Source organism: Pempheris klunzingeri, chromosome 8, assembly GCF_042242105.1.
Source record: "Pempheris klunzingeri isolate RE-2024b chromosome 8, fPemKlu1.hap1, whole genome shotgun sequence".
NCBI classification, from domain to species: Eukaryota; Metazoa; Chordata; class Actinopteri; order Acropomatiformes; family Pempheridae; genus Pempheris; species Pempheris klunzingeri.
The window spans coordinates 11,710,210-11,725,532 of record NC_092019.1 but is presented as its reverse complement, the minus strand read 5'-3'; the positions used below and the strand labels follow the sequence as shown (position 1 = coordinate 11,725,532).

At 41.6% G+C, this 15,323-nt stretch overlaps 1 protein-coding gene across 1 annotated transcript in view; it reads left to right on the top strand.

The window, feature by feature from the left end:
* Positions 1-1,067: 1,067 nt before the first annotated feature.
* LOC139205522 (transmembrane protein 65-like) overlaps positions 1,068-15,323 on the top strand; it is a 31,280-nt gene continuing 17,024 nt past the window's right edge. Inside the window, exons 1-3 of the mRNA XM_070835767.1 lie at positions 1,068-1,267; positions 1,586-1,882; positions 15,237-15,281. Of these exons, the coding sequence (XP_070691868.1) occupies positions 1,588-1,882; positions 15,237-15,281 (340 nt within the window). The 5' untranslated portion in view covers positions 1,068-1,267; positions 1,586-1,587. The remainder of the gene's footprint in view (positions 1,268-1,585; positions 1,883-15,236; positions 15,282-15,323) is intronic.

Below are 15,323 nucleotides of genomic sequence, written 5' to 3'. Positions count from 1 at the left end.
GTCAGTCTGAAAACTGGCCATAATGTGGCTGGGAAATATTGACACAGGCAGGTTGAAATGTAACTAAACAGTAGAATAACCACTGAATGAATAGAAGCCTTCATCACCAGCTCTGATCAGTATGTAAACAGAGGAAATGTTTGGTTTTGGCCACTGGGAGTCGCTGTTGTCTGAGCTTCTCTTAACACCCAAACCTGGTTTATAGCCTCTTCTTGGATAAGACATTACTCCTCCCTTCCTCAGGGGCCTGAAAACACTCGTCTGATCAATAAAAGAATGCATCTACCACTCACACACAGAGACAGCCTTGAAATAAATCAGAAAATGCCCGAACAAAACATTAACTTGACAGCAACACGAACCCTTTTCCTCTTTTCCTCAAGTACAGGCTTCCTCCTCAAAACAAATAACTTCCACATGGTGTCATATTTTCTCGGGGTGTGACCTGGAGTTTGGTTGAATAGCTGAAATGCCCCACGTGCATAATAGCACAGGGAGGAGTGGATACACACCCAACAAACACACACACACACACACTCTTTTTTACTAACCCTGTCTGTAACATTCAGACAGCTGCGCTCAGCTAATATCACCTTAATAGATGCTCCTTATTGGCCCTTATTTCACTAAATGATACAGATATTTTTTTATGGCATTAGAATAAAAATTATATTAAGATCCAGTTAGATATTAATATCGCCTATATGGATCCCCTGGACATGACTAATTATTTATCTACTCCATCACAGGGTGATAAAACACTAATATCACAACAAATATTTATTTGTCACAAGGGAACCAGACATAACTGGTTTCTAGAAGCTCACCAATTTAAATATGCAGGACCAAATTCGCGTTGTTTTTCGTCATGGCAGGACATAACTGAATACTACTGGCTGCCCATTGTCCCTACAGTAAGAGCCCTGTATGTGCTTACGTGCGCCGGTGCCGTCACAGTTACGCACGGAGGAAAGCGGCGCTGCTATTGGAAAATATTTTCGGGGCTGCTGGTGCCCTCCCATCCGCCTCACACCATCCTGTCAGCCAGAGGTGACACCAGCCGGGGCTGCGCTCGCAAAAATGTGATTTTGTACAAACCCTACAGCCAGGTCGGTGTTTGGGTCTGTGTGCGGATATCTGCAAAACCCCAGCTGGTAAAGAAGAAAAAAAAAAAAAAAAAAAGCAAACGTGAGCGCCGGAGCGGCTCCTGTATCGTCAGGGTTTCTTTGTGGAGGTTGCTGGACGGGACAGCGGAGCATCGACTGAGGTGCGTCCGATAACATAAGTTGTAGTTTGATTTTTAGACCTCTGCAGCATCCTGTTCCCATCTGTGTGCTGTGAGAGAATGTGTATCTGCTGCTGTCAGGCCCGTGTTGTGCCCTGAAGTAACCCAGCTGCCTGCAGACTGAGGATGCGTGCGGGGTTCTCATGCGATCGTTGCAGCGATCAATTCACAACATATTCCAGCAGGATTGCTTTATAAAGCAGCGTGGCGTGTGTTGTGGATGAGTGCGGGGCTCACAGTGGTAGCCGGGCCCGCTTTGCTGTCCTCCACTCACGTTCATTTGCTCTTCCCCCATCCCAGAGATGCTGCCCTGTATGCGGAGGGTGCTGCGGCCCGCCCTCTCTCTGAGAGCCGGGACTGGGCTGGCCAAAGCCGGACTCAGCAGCCACCAGAGGTCCCCGGCGCGGTTCGCCCCAGAGCCGCCCGCCTCCATGCTGGTGCAGCAGTGTAACCTGGGCACACACCCGCTGAAGGAGTCCGTGGAGCCGCTCAACTCGCCCCGGGGAGCCAAGGAGTTTATTTATAGCCTCCACCCGTCTGAGCGCACCTGTCTGCTGCGGGAACTGCACAGGTTCGAGTCCATAGCCATAGCTCAAGGTAGGTGATGTGCCACTAAATGTATATTTTCATCTCAAGCAGGAAAATCATTGGAAATACAGCTCGACCTTCTTTTTTTAAGTCATACAAGTAATGAATAGTCTTTAATATACAACATTAGAGAGCATCAGATAATTCAGTGCTTTGTTGAAAAAATGGTTTATGCATCAAAGTGATCATGTCATAGTTAGATCTATTATTCATAGGATAGTTTATGTGGTGACAAGCAGTTAACTCTGGGGTTAAAAACACAGAGGGCACTGCATCCTTTAGCAGGCTGTGATGAGATAAAGTAACATTCAGTGGGGTTAATAATGTTGGCCACATCAAGGCTTTGATTTTAATCGCCCGAAGGCTAATTCAAGTTTTAAAAAGCTGGAAGTTGCTGTTGGAAGATTCTGATTAAATCTTTCTAGTTTTAGTATTAAATCAAAGCATAATCCCACGGAGAAGGACAGCCAATCCCAGAGTGCAGTTCTGCAGCTGACCCCGATGTCTGACCACTGACCTCCCTGTGTGGCTCTACAGGCACAGATCAATACGATTGTCACCATTAATGCAATACTTATTCTCACATCTATTCCACACGAGCGCCTCTCCCAAAGGCTTGTAAGTCAGGTGGACTGGAAACAATATTTGTTTTCGAGCCAAATTTCTGTCACTTTCTCTCAAAGCCTGTTTCTCATGCCATTCTCCAGATGAACTAGGCCAAGGACGCAGCACTGTACCATCATTCTGTCCCTTCTTGATTTTACCCAGATGCTGTTCATTTAGAGACTCACTCTGACAGTCCTGTCCTGTCCAGTTCCTCCCAAATGCTTTTAACTCACTGGCCTGCAGTGCATTTAACCATTTCTCCTCACACAGCACCATGTTTTGAAAAGTCCGTTAGAGCAGTAGTTTTTTTTTTTCTTTTTCAAAAAGGGTTGAGGCGTTAGTGGAGAATAAGAGAAAGCATGGTGGATGTCCGGCAGACGGAGAGGAGAAGGAGGAAGTGGGTCAATCGATACGGAGACAGAAGTGAATAGAGGGAGGGAAGGAGGACAGAAATGAGTGATGATGGAGACGCTCTGTAGTGCATGAGAGTCTCTCTGGGAGTATGCTGCACTGAGCTCCTGTCATCCTCTGTATTCCTCTCCAGCAGTTAAGTGCAAAGACTATACTCTCATAATTTTATTTCATCCCTGCCAAATTGTCAGATGTTGGATTTGAATGAAGAATGCAATTCAAAATCTATGAAAATTACATGGAAACTCAATTAAACTTTTGTTTTGATGAGTGGAAACGTTAATGACAATATTAGATCCACTGCAATGAGCTCTGCAATTGTGGATAAAATATGATGCACTGTTGCTTTAATATTTATTTAGTAGAGTTTTCATTGTTGCTCTGTTTACTCTAGTGTCTCATGATGGAAAAATAATTCCCATCATGTGGGACACGCTACAGGATAGCTTTAAATGTCTCTCAGCCGCAGAAGATTTGAAATCAAAATAATGCCTAAAATCCTTCAATTCCTCTGCTATAACATTTTGGAGCTCGTGCTTTTGTTTTATACTCCTTCCTGGTCAGTTTGGTGAACTAATGCGCTGCTGGACCCGTAGTGCGTCGTACACCACGTTCCTTTAAACCTAATAGCGACCTACTGCTGAATGTTGAACGTATGTGCATCTGCTGCTATAAATAGTGTTGTGTCTGTACTGTTTCTTCTCCGTGTACAGTATGCGAGGCTCCGAATAACAAGTAGCAACGGCACGCAAAAATCCTACAAGCATGGCTCTGATCTGATGGTTCAGTTTACAATGTTTCAAGGTTTACAGATGCTGTAGATGCAGTTTTTGGAGGCGTTTCTTTCCCACCGAAAGAAAAATTCTACAAGGCTGCAGTCAGCTACGGTGTGTGGGATGGTACTGAATCTTTATGTTATTGATTGTGCTCTCGGTGTACGCTAAAACAAGGCCAGTTATGCTTCAGCTGACTGAAAGCATCTTTAGTGGATATACTAGTAATTTTGATAAGTGATGATAATGCTAAAAGTTAGTGATTAGTGATGGAAATGAAGACGGTGATGCCAGTTCGACAATAACTGTTGAAGTTATTTTTCTTGACGATAAATATCTCTTGTTGTAGATGAAAATCCTGTTCCACTCCTTTTAGGAGCAAAATTGTTCCCCATTGTGCACAGAGGAAATATATTTTTTAAAGAAACTCACTCCGTCTGTCACCTGATTTGGAATACCTCCCTTCCTCACCCTTTCTCATTCCCGCTCTGTACCCAGGACTGTGGTGAATAGGCGGCCAACCCATCATTACTAAGCGTTTCAATAACATCCTCCGTGCCCACCGATCCTAACAGTACATCATTATTTTCCTGTCGGATGTGGCTGATTGCATCCTGACCACACGTGCTGAGCTGTCCCCCGTGGCCACAAACACTCTGCAATACCGACACTTAGCGAACAGCGATAAATCCCTCATGAGTCTCATGGTGGAGGGCTTTATATCGCACGCTGTGGCTGCAAAAAGCAAGGCATCACACTCATTTTGGAACACTGGTTTGTGCTGCACTATAAAGTACCCAAGAAAACCACTTGTTTAAGGCCTTTTAGATCATTCAAACCTCGCAGGCAAGACAGCTTGCAAGAGAATGTCACGCTTCATTAAAAAGCAGATAGGGTTGGACGAAAATGGAAATTTTATGACACTTTGAGGGTAGACTCAGCATTCCCATCACCGACTGTGAAATGCAGCAGAGGCCGTGCTATAAGTCGGGTTTTTGCGTCAAGCCCAACCATATAGGACACAGCGGACTGATAAGATAAGAAAAATAATGTGAGCTAATGTACTGAGGTGAGGACGGCTTCTTTCCCCTGCTCTCCCCCATGGGGCCTGCCTGGCTGGAGCTTGCTGACGTCCTCACCTTCACACTATAAAAACCCTCAGGGATTGTCTTACCTACTGTATATGCAGGTTGAAGAGTAGCTGAATCAGTGGTTGCTGCACCAGCCAACTCACTCTCTCACCAACCTGCTGCTGAGGGATTGACTTTTTTGACAGGCTCATCAACATCTATCATCATTCCACCCAGTGGCTGCAGGACACCTGAAGCAAAACCTTTATTTCCCTGACGTTTCTATGCAGGTCTGCTGAGTGGTGAGGAAGCTGGATGTCGGCAGCAGGCTGTGGGCTCTCTGACACGTCTTAATGCATTCGCCTTCATTCTTGATTATGCTCATAAATTTCAATTACATATGTCATAACCCTGTCAACCCCAACCTGATTGCAGTGTTCTTGTGTAAGGATGCAGTAACATTGTTTTGCTTTGGGGCAGCGCAACAAGCCATAAGCACACCATCATTTTAAAAAGTATAAACGGTGATCAGTTGCTTCTCTTGAAAACGCAAAGCAACATTAGTGATCATTTCAAGTGGTATGTCTGGTAAATTGTCAAATATCATTCCAATATTCTCTCTACTTTTAGCTCTGTTTTTGGTCACCACCAACCCCTGACAGAAATGCGTGACTGCTAAATGTTCACCAGCTAGTTGCTAAGTTTGACTCTCAGCTGTTTTGTGCTGGGCAGGTCGCATCTGTTTATCAGAGGGGTTGTTTTCTGAAAACAACTGACTGCTGTAGCTGGAAACGTGTAAACAGTTAAACCAAAGCAATGAGTTTACAGACACTAAAACACTTTGTAGAGTCGACGGAAAAATGTGTTTTTCACTACAAACAACTCCTATCATACCTGATCTACAGTTTATGACTCGTGCTGAGTAATGGCATTACTATCCACTTTTCCAGTAAATCCTTTACAGTTTAAAAACCTTTTAAAACTTTGTTTTCACTTTATAGGGGTACAGGGTAAAATCCAAGATACTCTTAAGGACATTTTAAAGAAAAAGTCTTAGGAAGAAGCAAGTTGTAGTGATTGATGGTTATAGACAAGTACATTCACCTTTCTGGACGGGTTCAGAGTCCATTTCAGAGGTTTGGAGGCATCTTGTACTGTATAGTACAGAAGTACCCCTTTCAGCAGTTTACAGTTCATAAACAGTGAAAGGACAAATACAACTTTGCTTTCAATTAAAAACTTAATTACATGCATTTTGGTTTAAATCTGCCTTATTAGGAGTAATTGCCGATCTATTAATAGTCTTTTTGGAAAATCTATTTCACATACCTCAAGGACAGGAATTGTGCTGTATATTTGCAGATTAAGTTTTCTTGTCCACCTCACAAAAATTCAGGAACTCAGAGATCCCCAAGCTCTTAGGGTTAAGTTGGTGTAAAAGCAGAGAACAAAGACACAGATTTGGAGGAGAAGGTCAGGAGAGGCGCAGCAGATAAATGAGTGATTAAGCGATCAGAGATCCGTCTGTTCCATCTGAACCTCCTCCTCATCATCATCATCATCATCATAAGCATCAGCGCTCAGTTACTCAGCGACATCCACAGCAATAATGTGGTTTTCCCACAGGCCTGCTGGTGAAAAGGAAAATGTGAGAGGAGACGAGATAGAAGCAATTTCCCTTCATGGATCAGACGATAGATGAGATGAAAAAGAGGAGAGGCACCAGCGAGAGGAGGGGACACCTCTGGGTGTTTTTTATAACTTTATTGTTTTTTTAACCTCAGTGAACCACCGTTGACACTTCACGACAAAATCCTAGGAGCATCAACAAACAAGTCATAGCAACCATCCTCCTTTCCTTTCATTTTCTTTAAGCAACACATCTTACGTCAGTCTTAAACTTTAAAAATCTTCTTAAGCTCTTTTTGAATCATAACCAGATTGTTCAGCAGGTACAGTATAATGAATTCAGGATCAAAGCTTTCATCCCCTTTCGTCAGGTTTGTCTGTTTTCCAGGGGAGGCTCAATATATTCTCTTCTCAATGCATTGCTCTAATAGTCCCTGGTGATATTTTACTCCGTCTTTAATGCTGACAGGAGAAGCCATATCCTCTCAGATTATAGCCTTATTGCCCGAAACAAGGGACAAAGGAGCAGAGCATTTTCATTTCTCCTTTCTTCCTCGGCTCATGCTGCAATATTGTCATGCTAATTCAGACCCACTGCTGAATAATGGTAGACCATGGGGAGTTTTCACCTCAGTGACCCAGCGTTTGCCAGTCACTGCTCTGATGCTGCCATGATGCAGATATTTGGCTCTTTGAGAAGCAAATTCTTGTGAATTACTTGAGTTAATAACATCCCAGACAGTCACATCTATTGCGGTGGACATTGTTGCTCTGAAATTATTCTGGTAATTTGTGCACGAAAAAATACACCATTCATCACTAAGACCGTAATAGCACAATGTCTGTATTTACTGAGTGCACTTTGCTGCCAACAATGTAGCTGCAGCCATTAATAACTAATCAGTCTTAGTGTGCCGAGGAGACTTCAGACTAAGTGGTTTTTTTTATTGGAGCTGCAGTGGCTCCCGAACTTGTGACCCAACCGGAAAAAAAAGTCATAACTGCTGAAAAAAAGTCATTTTCTTTAAAATATATCTTATTTGATTAGTTAAACATGGAAAATTTACTACAGCTGACTATTTGCTACACCTATCAACCTTTAAATATCAGTGGCCAATGTATAAGACTCTTGGTAATATTTGAAATAATTTGTCCTTGGTGTAAGACAGTGGTAGACGAAAGCATAGCATCGTTTTGGAAGGGATGAATAATAAAATACAACCTAGCATACTTGGATTGGACAATCGCTGTTCGAATATGACCCTGAAAAATCACCCTGAAAATGGGAACTGCTGTTTTCAACACATTACAATAAAGTTGATTCTCCTTGTTTTGAGTCTTTGGAAGAGAATCCAACGAGGCCAAGTTTAAAAGCAGAAAAAAAAAAGCACTATATATGGCCCAGTTTGTGAGATTGTCCTCCAATTGGCAATCTGGCACCAATTAAAATTTTATGATTCAGAAGATGTGAAAGCGAGGAGGAAAATCACCGCATATGGCTCTTCTTTCTTGTGAAACCCAGACAGATGGATCAAGGCATGAATCAAATTACGCAGGCACCACAGAAACCCATGGTAATAATATTACTATGCGCAGCAGGATGTGTTTGATATTCAAGGTGGTGTTTGTTTTTGTGAGCCTGTCCATTCAATCACGAGGTCATGAGCTTCAGAGCGCGAGAGACAGGTACGGATCATTTTCAGTTTTTTTTTCATGGGATGAAATGACCCCCGAGTACAACACACTCTCACTTTTTTGTCACCTCCAAACTGTTTTCTCTTTCATTTCTTTTTCCCGCCTCGCTCTTTTTCCTCTTATCCTTCTTACTCTCACTCTGTCCCTTTCACACTTATGCGATGAACCACAGCACACGACACATCCCTTGCTGTTTTTTCCAAGGTCAGTTACAGGCTGCTGTAACTGACCTTGCCACGCGGTCACCATGGCTGCTGATTACACTGCAGCCCCGCAAGACTAAAGTCAGCATTTATAGCAGTTATTAAGGTTAAGTTCTCTCTACAGGCCTGTATTTATCGCTTTGTATTACTTCTACTGCAGGTTTTTACTCAGGAAAATATGAAGTTGCTTACCTCACCATCAGCTTCACTTCATTGACTGGCCTGTCTGAAATACAGTGTTAGCATTCATTTGGAGTCGGTTTTCTTTCCACCAACTCTCCACCAAATCCTGGAATTAGATGCTTCACTAAGTTCATAAGTGAGCTACTAACATCGCCTGCCTGCAGTTTGATGCTGGGCATGTGTCAGTTTTTAGAGCCTTTTCACAATAAGCATAAAGTATTTGCTGAAAAGAGAGCTGTGAGAGTGAACCAAACGCTGAAGTTGTGGGCCATAAAACCAAAGCAATGAAGTGAAAGATGCTCCGTAGAGCTGAGGAGAATGGCAGAGTGAAGCGATAATTCCCTTGAGGGTTAATCACCCTGCCTACAACCACACTTTTACATCACTCATAGTCATTTGATCCATTAAAATACAGATATTGATAATAGCAGGTATAAAATAATTATTACAGCACTGAAAATCTTCTTTTCAAATCGGGACACGCGTCCTCAGGACCTTTTTCAGGTTAGAATTTAGAAGAGTCGTGCCTGTAGTTTGCTGTATGGTCAATGCCATACAAGAGTGGTCTGTGTCCTGGTTTATACTGTAACAGTGTGGTTGTATATAAGTGAAGTGAAGTGCAACATGTAGCTTATCAGCAGTGTGATAAACAATGGAGACTAGAAAACATCGTTCACTTGGCTGAAACCCAACCGACTCTGAAAACAAATGCTAAGGTTGAGCAGAAGATGAAGCTAAACTTTGTACCAGAAGCAATAAGAGATGGTCTGTACGCAGCTACACAGAGGTTTTAATTAGCCTAAATAAGTGAAAACACCTCTGCATGTGTTCCTGTCTGCACCAGTGGTGAGTAGTCATCTGATCAATGACTCATTGACATCTAGGAGGCAGGTGCATGCAATTAGATGCCATTCATTTGCTTGCGGGATAGAAAACCAGCTTTACTTTTATTGCTAGGATTAAAAGATCTATTGCTCTGTACTACAGGGATGCTGCAGGATTTAAAAATGTAGTGAGCATTTACTGTAATATGGGTGTGAGCAGGAAGTCTGCAACACCATCAGACAGAATCATGTGATTAGTGTAAGATAAAGTTTTATATTTACAAATATGGTGTTATCATCATGGAGTGTTATTATTGGTCTGAACAATTCATGTAAAATGCATGGTCTCACAGGAACTGCTCTCTACATCTCTGTGTAGTGTTATTAATGTGAAAGGGAAGTCATCCATCCACCAGCTACTGTATAGTGGCAGTCAGGGTTATTTTAAGCAGCGCACTGCTCAATTAAAAATCTTTCCTTTTATTCTATTGGCTCTGTCCTTTGTTCCAGCCGTCTGTAAAATGGTGAGGAAACAAAGCTACTTTCTTCTTTCATTCCTCTCTCTTGTGGTTTGCCATTTATCAGGAGGACATTTTCAAGGATTTGTGTTTTTATTTTTTTGTCTGTTTCCATGTTGTGTTTCAGGCCCTCCACAGCTGCCTTAATTGGCGCTGGAGGAATAGATTGGTGTATTTATTTGTCTACCTGCCATATAGAGTTCAGTGAACTCGCAGGGGAAAACTCACTTTTCTGAGATGTAACTACACTTTCAGGCACCGGCTTGTGTGCTGTAATGGCTGAATGCTTTGTATTTTCTTCTCGAAGGTACAGGCTGACTGTTTAATTCTGGATTTACTGGGAACTACTCATTATTTTACCTCAGCAGACAGAGTATTTTAAGTTCTCATCTGACCTTAGGACGTCCTTCAGTAGACTTTTAGAGGTTGTTTAAGGGGAGCAGATAGACTTTAAAACAAAATAAATACGTTTTCCTTCACATGAGCTATACAAATCACAAGCTTAAGGTAAACTCAGTCTTTTTTTTTCTAAAATACATTAGTTAGTTAGTTTTAAGAAACATTTTAAAATACAGAAACATTTCAATGAATACAGAAATATTGTACCTTCTCAAATATATTATGTAAGTTTTAAAAAAAATTAAAAATCTAGTCAGTCAGTATAAATTAATGTCAACGTCAAAATTTCAAAATAACTACAAAAGGCTACAAGAAGCCCCTCCTCCACACCTTTCTCCCATTTTGTGTTAGTAAGTGACTGTCCTGTACAACGTGGCCCACATTCTGTGTGCTGTGTAATTTGATATGTTCTGTCGCATAAATCATGAGAGGATACCAGGCTGCTGTGCACTTGATGAATGGCTCTGGCCTTCCATTGTTCCTGTTTTGCTGAACTCTATTGATCTCTTGCGCACACACACACACACACACACACACACACACATACACACATACACACACAGCAGCAGCATACGCAGACACAAAATGCAGATAATATGATAATTTATATGGATTCACACAGACAGACACACACATGCTAGTGCACTCACTCATCACGCTTCTTCACACAACAGCCTGTGTTGTATCAAACCATGCTGTGATGAGGAGTCCCTTCTCTGTGTGATGAGGTGTGCAACTCAAAAATCAATAAAATCCTGAGGGGAAAACAAGGATGTTTCTTAGTTTACATTTGCCAGATAAAGCCCAACACACACACACACACACACACTCACACACACACAAACTGCATTGCACTGCTGCACAGTCCTTTAATGAAAAATGCTGCTGCATTGCTTCTGTTTTCTGCCCCTGTAACAGCAGCACCTCTATTGCCTCTATTTATTGTTCTTATGAAGCGACTGCACGGACCAACAGACATATATTCATCGTATGTGAATTTTGCTGAGGGAGAATTTGGCATTTGCACTCATCTCATCTCCAATTTCCAAAACTCTGCTCACAGTCACACTTCGATTTCGTGCTGTACCAGGACCAAGAGCCAAGGTGCGGAGTGAGCCATTAGCCACAGCAAAACAAAGCCAAAAGTGCGACTTTTGTTTCGGCTTCAAATATTCACAGCAAAGAGTGTTAACGTTTGCCTCCTCAAAAATAAACTGTTTCAAAGCAGCAAGCAGTTGAGGAGGGAGGGTTGTAGTGTAACGTGCAGACAGTCAGATAAGGCACACTGATGCTCAGATGCAGTGAAACATCAGATGATATAATGCTAGCGACATGGCTGCAGGAGCGGCAGCATCAGTCGGTCAGATGGTCCGCTACCTTGGCACAGACTGAAATATTTCAACGACTATTGGATGGATTGTCATGAAATATGTTACAGACATTCACGTCCTAGATTTTGTGTTCCCAAAGCTTTTTATCTCGCACCATCATCAGGTCAAAATTTCAAATATTCCAATATTTGGTATTTGACCACTGCATGCCAACAGGAATGCAGTGCAAAGCGGCTAATGTTAGCATGCTAAAATGCTCATTTAAACTACACTAAAGATCGGGTTCTCTGTTTATCTGTAAACAGTCTTTTTATCGGATACCAGACGTGTGCTGGACGGGTCATTTTGGCTGTAGTTTGGAGGATATAGAATAAAAATCTTGAGAAGAATGAAACATGGCTGCTTTGGTGTTTAATCTTGCTCGTGGGTATCTACTTATCACAGCCCATTAAATGTTTTCACCACTCCTGTTGGAATTGAATTCTCTCAAGACAGCAGCTCTCTGGGATTTAAGATACCACGCAATCAATACTTTATACCAGAGGAGTTCTTGGGGTAATACACAGTCATGTCAGCTACATCAGTTCTAATAAATGGCTGGTGAAGTCCAGTGGAGTGGGAGAGAAATGTCTTCAAGGGATTCTGTTTCTCGTTAATGGGTTTTTTCATGTGACTAGTGATGATACGGTGACTCAGCTGCATTTTCATTTGGCCTGATTCTTTTTAAGTGATGGGAAAATATTGCAGATATAACATAACATGTTGTAGTCTATTATTTGTCGTATTAAAATGGGACAGATTGGAGTGCTTTTTCAGATTGCCCACAGGCTTGTAATTTAGAACTGTTCAACAGCATACGACCAAAGATGTCTGCGGAAAAGGTTTGGTGTGCCAAAAACTTCTGAAAAAAAACAAATGACCAGCAAGTTTTTATTTGTCGCTACTCTATCTTCTGAGATCTAAAAAGTACATTGTTGTTTATACTTAATAATTCTGCAGTTTATCTAACCTCAACTCTTGCTAGTTCCTTTTTAATCTTGTAGAAAACCACCATTTACAGAAATTTGGATAATAACTGTGTGTAATATTTTGTAACAGCTCTAAATTATAGATGATCTGCCCTTGAAGGAATCATCTGCTTTAGTTTTACACGTGAGCGTGAGCTTGGACCCATTTTAAAATATAACCCTGAAGTGAAGACATTTCTCATGGATGACTGGTCACCATATTAACGTGCAACTCTGCTATCAGCCGACATGGATGGTAGCGCACACATGCCCTTATTAGTTTGTGAAACCATGCGCCATGAAGGGCTGAGAGTATGCAGGTTATCGTCCCAGTCAAGGAGTCCTGTGATTCATTACGCTTGTGGAGATTATAGATATCAGAGAATACCGTGTTGAGAAATATATGGAGATCGCTCTTCTGCCTTTGACTGGAAAAAAAGCAGTCTTGCCTGGGAGGTTTTTAACATTTTATGAAAGGACATCTTTGTTTGTTTTTGTTCCATCAGTTAGATTACATAAAAAACATAAGAACACAGTGGAATGAGAGCCAACTACCCCCACCTCAGTAAATAAATAATTTAGTTGACCTTTTTCTGTACTTCTGTACTTCTGTTTCTTTTTGGGAATTTCAAAGTCAAAATGAATGTACAATGTGCTTTTTTCCATATGCTTCAGGTAACCACTGCAGTTTAAATGTTAGATATGTGTTTTTCTTTCTGTCAATGAACCCACTAAAACTAAACAAAATGCTTATAGTGGAATTTGGGTAATTTTGAGGGGGAAAAACTATATTCGGTCACTCCAAGTATGGTACTACTGGTTAGTAAATGATTGGCAAGTTTTCTAATTCCCAGAGCCTTAGTGTGATAATGACAGCTGAGTCTAATTCAGCATCAGCTGTTCAGAGAGAGGTTTCAGTGAGAAATGTTACATGGTTGATGCAACATTACACTGACAGTTCTGGCTCACAGATAAGCACAGACGGATCATTGAAAGCCTTTAATTAAATCCTAAAACAACCCCTGAATGGGTGATAAATGGAGAGAGAAATGTGTTCTGGTACTTAATTGGTAAAGCCATCCATCCTCCGTGGGCAGGATCTTCTTCTCTGCCAGTTTTTCACTGTCTTGTTGTCTGATCATTTTTTACTTTTGTAACTGAGAAGATTTTCCAAAACCTGTAAAATGAGATAAGACCTTTAACAAAGCTCACGAGGGAGCTGGAAAGAGACGACATTTCACTATGCTCAACAGGCTGAAGTACGAGTACTGTGTGAGCACTGATGATACATACAGTAGCTGTGTTGGTGTGTGCATCTCTGTCAATGTGTCAGCAGTATTTTTACTCTAGTGCTGATGAAAAGTCCGTCATTGAGGTGAACAACTGGCCGTTATTGTGTGTGCAACATGAGCAGGGGGTTGAGCTGAAGCTTGTAATGTGAAACCTAGTCCTGAAAGGAAAAGAGGGAGTGACAGCGAGATGGAAATGGGTGAGGACAGCAGACAGGATGAAGAAGATAGAAGGCAGATGGTTTTGTTTTTTGTGTGATGTTACAGCCTGATTTTTAACGTTATAAAGCAGATAATTTTGTCTTTTTTTTAAAATTCAAATTCATCTGTAAAGTGATAGCAATGTATTCAAGATGAAAAAACTTAAAAAAGCTCAATTGGATTTTGGCATTTTGCTTTTATTATAACTAGTCGCAAGCTTGGTGGGATTTGTGCATGAGGGATTGCAAGTGTGAGTGTCTGTGTATGAATGCATGCTTAAGTGTTTGGGTGTCACTAGTCGTGGGGACTCTGTTTGGAGTTCAGCCGCCTTCGCCATTAACAAGCTAAATCCGCTCCAGCCTGGTTTACCCTGCGGTAGAGCAGTAACACCTGAGAGTGATGGAGCTGACTTCATCATGTGGACTAACATTTCCACTGACCTCAGTAAACCAAATCCAATTTCACAGAACCTGCAAAGGAAAGGATTTTGTCTTGTGTCCTCGGTCTTAAAGCCAATCTAATCATCTCGTGTTTTACAGCAGCTCTGTGTGTTTTGTCACAGTTCAGTGCCTGCTGTGCTAATGTGGCACATCCAGTGTGACACTTTTTTTTTAATGCAATCTAAATCTCCTACATCGCAGATAGATGTTACAGATCCTTAACTTTAGTGTCACACAGAGTAGAAGCATTGTGATTGTGATTAATTTTTTTTTCCATCTACATGTTGGCTGATGTCACTTTAAATCTGTTGATATAAAGGCAGCGAACGGATTTCTCTCACACTTTCCATCTCCCTCCATTCCTATGTGTCACTAAACACACACACACACACACTCATACACACACACTCCAATTATAATCAGTGTGCTAGCAGGCCTCTTCTGACAACTGACTGGCAGCAAAATTATAATTTTCTGACATCACCTTTGTCCTCATCCGTGTCTCACTGTGGGGAAGCGGCAGCGAGGCAGATGCTCTTTACTCCTCTTCCTCTGTCTGGCTGACTTTCATCACCTCTGACACGCTGCTAAAATTTTCTCCCCCTCTCCCTTTTTCCAAGGTCCATCCTCTCTATCCAGAAGGTTGTGACTGATAGGCTTTGCCATTTCAAAATTGTTGTTGACATTTATGCTGACGTTTCCCCTCATAGAAAAACAGGCCAAAGGAGATGCAGACGCCTTATTTAAGCCTTAACTTTTTTTTCCTTCTTCTTTTCTTTTTCAGGACAGCTGGAAATTGCACCACCTACTGCAGCACAGTTAAGATATGGTAAGAAGCCTATATTTTTTGGTAATTTTGGTAGATTCTCTT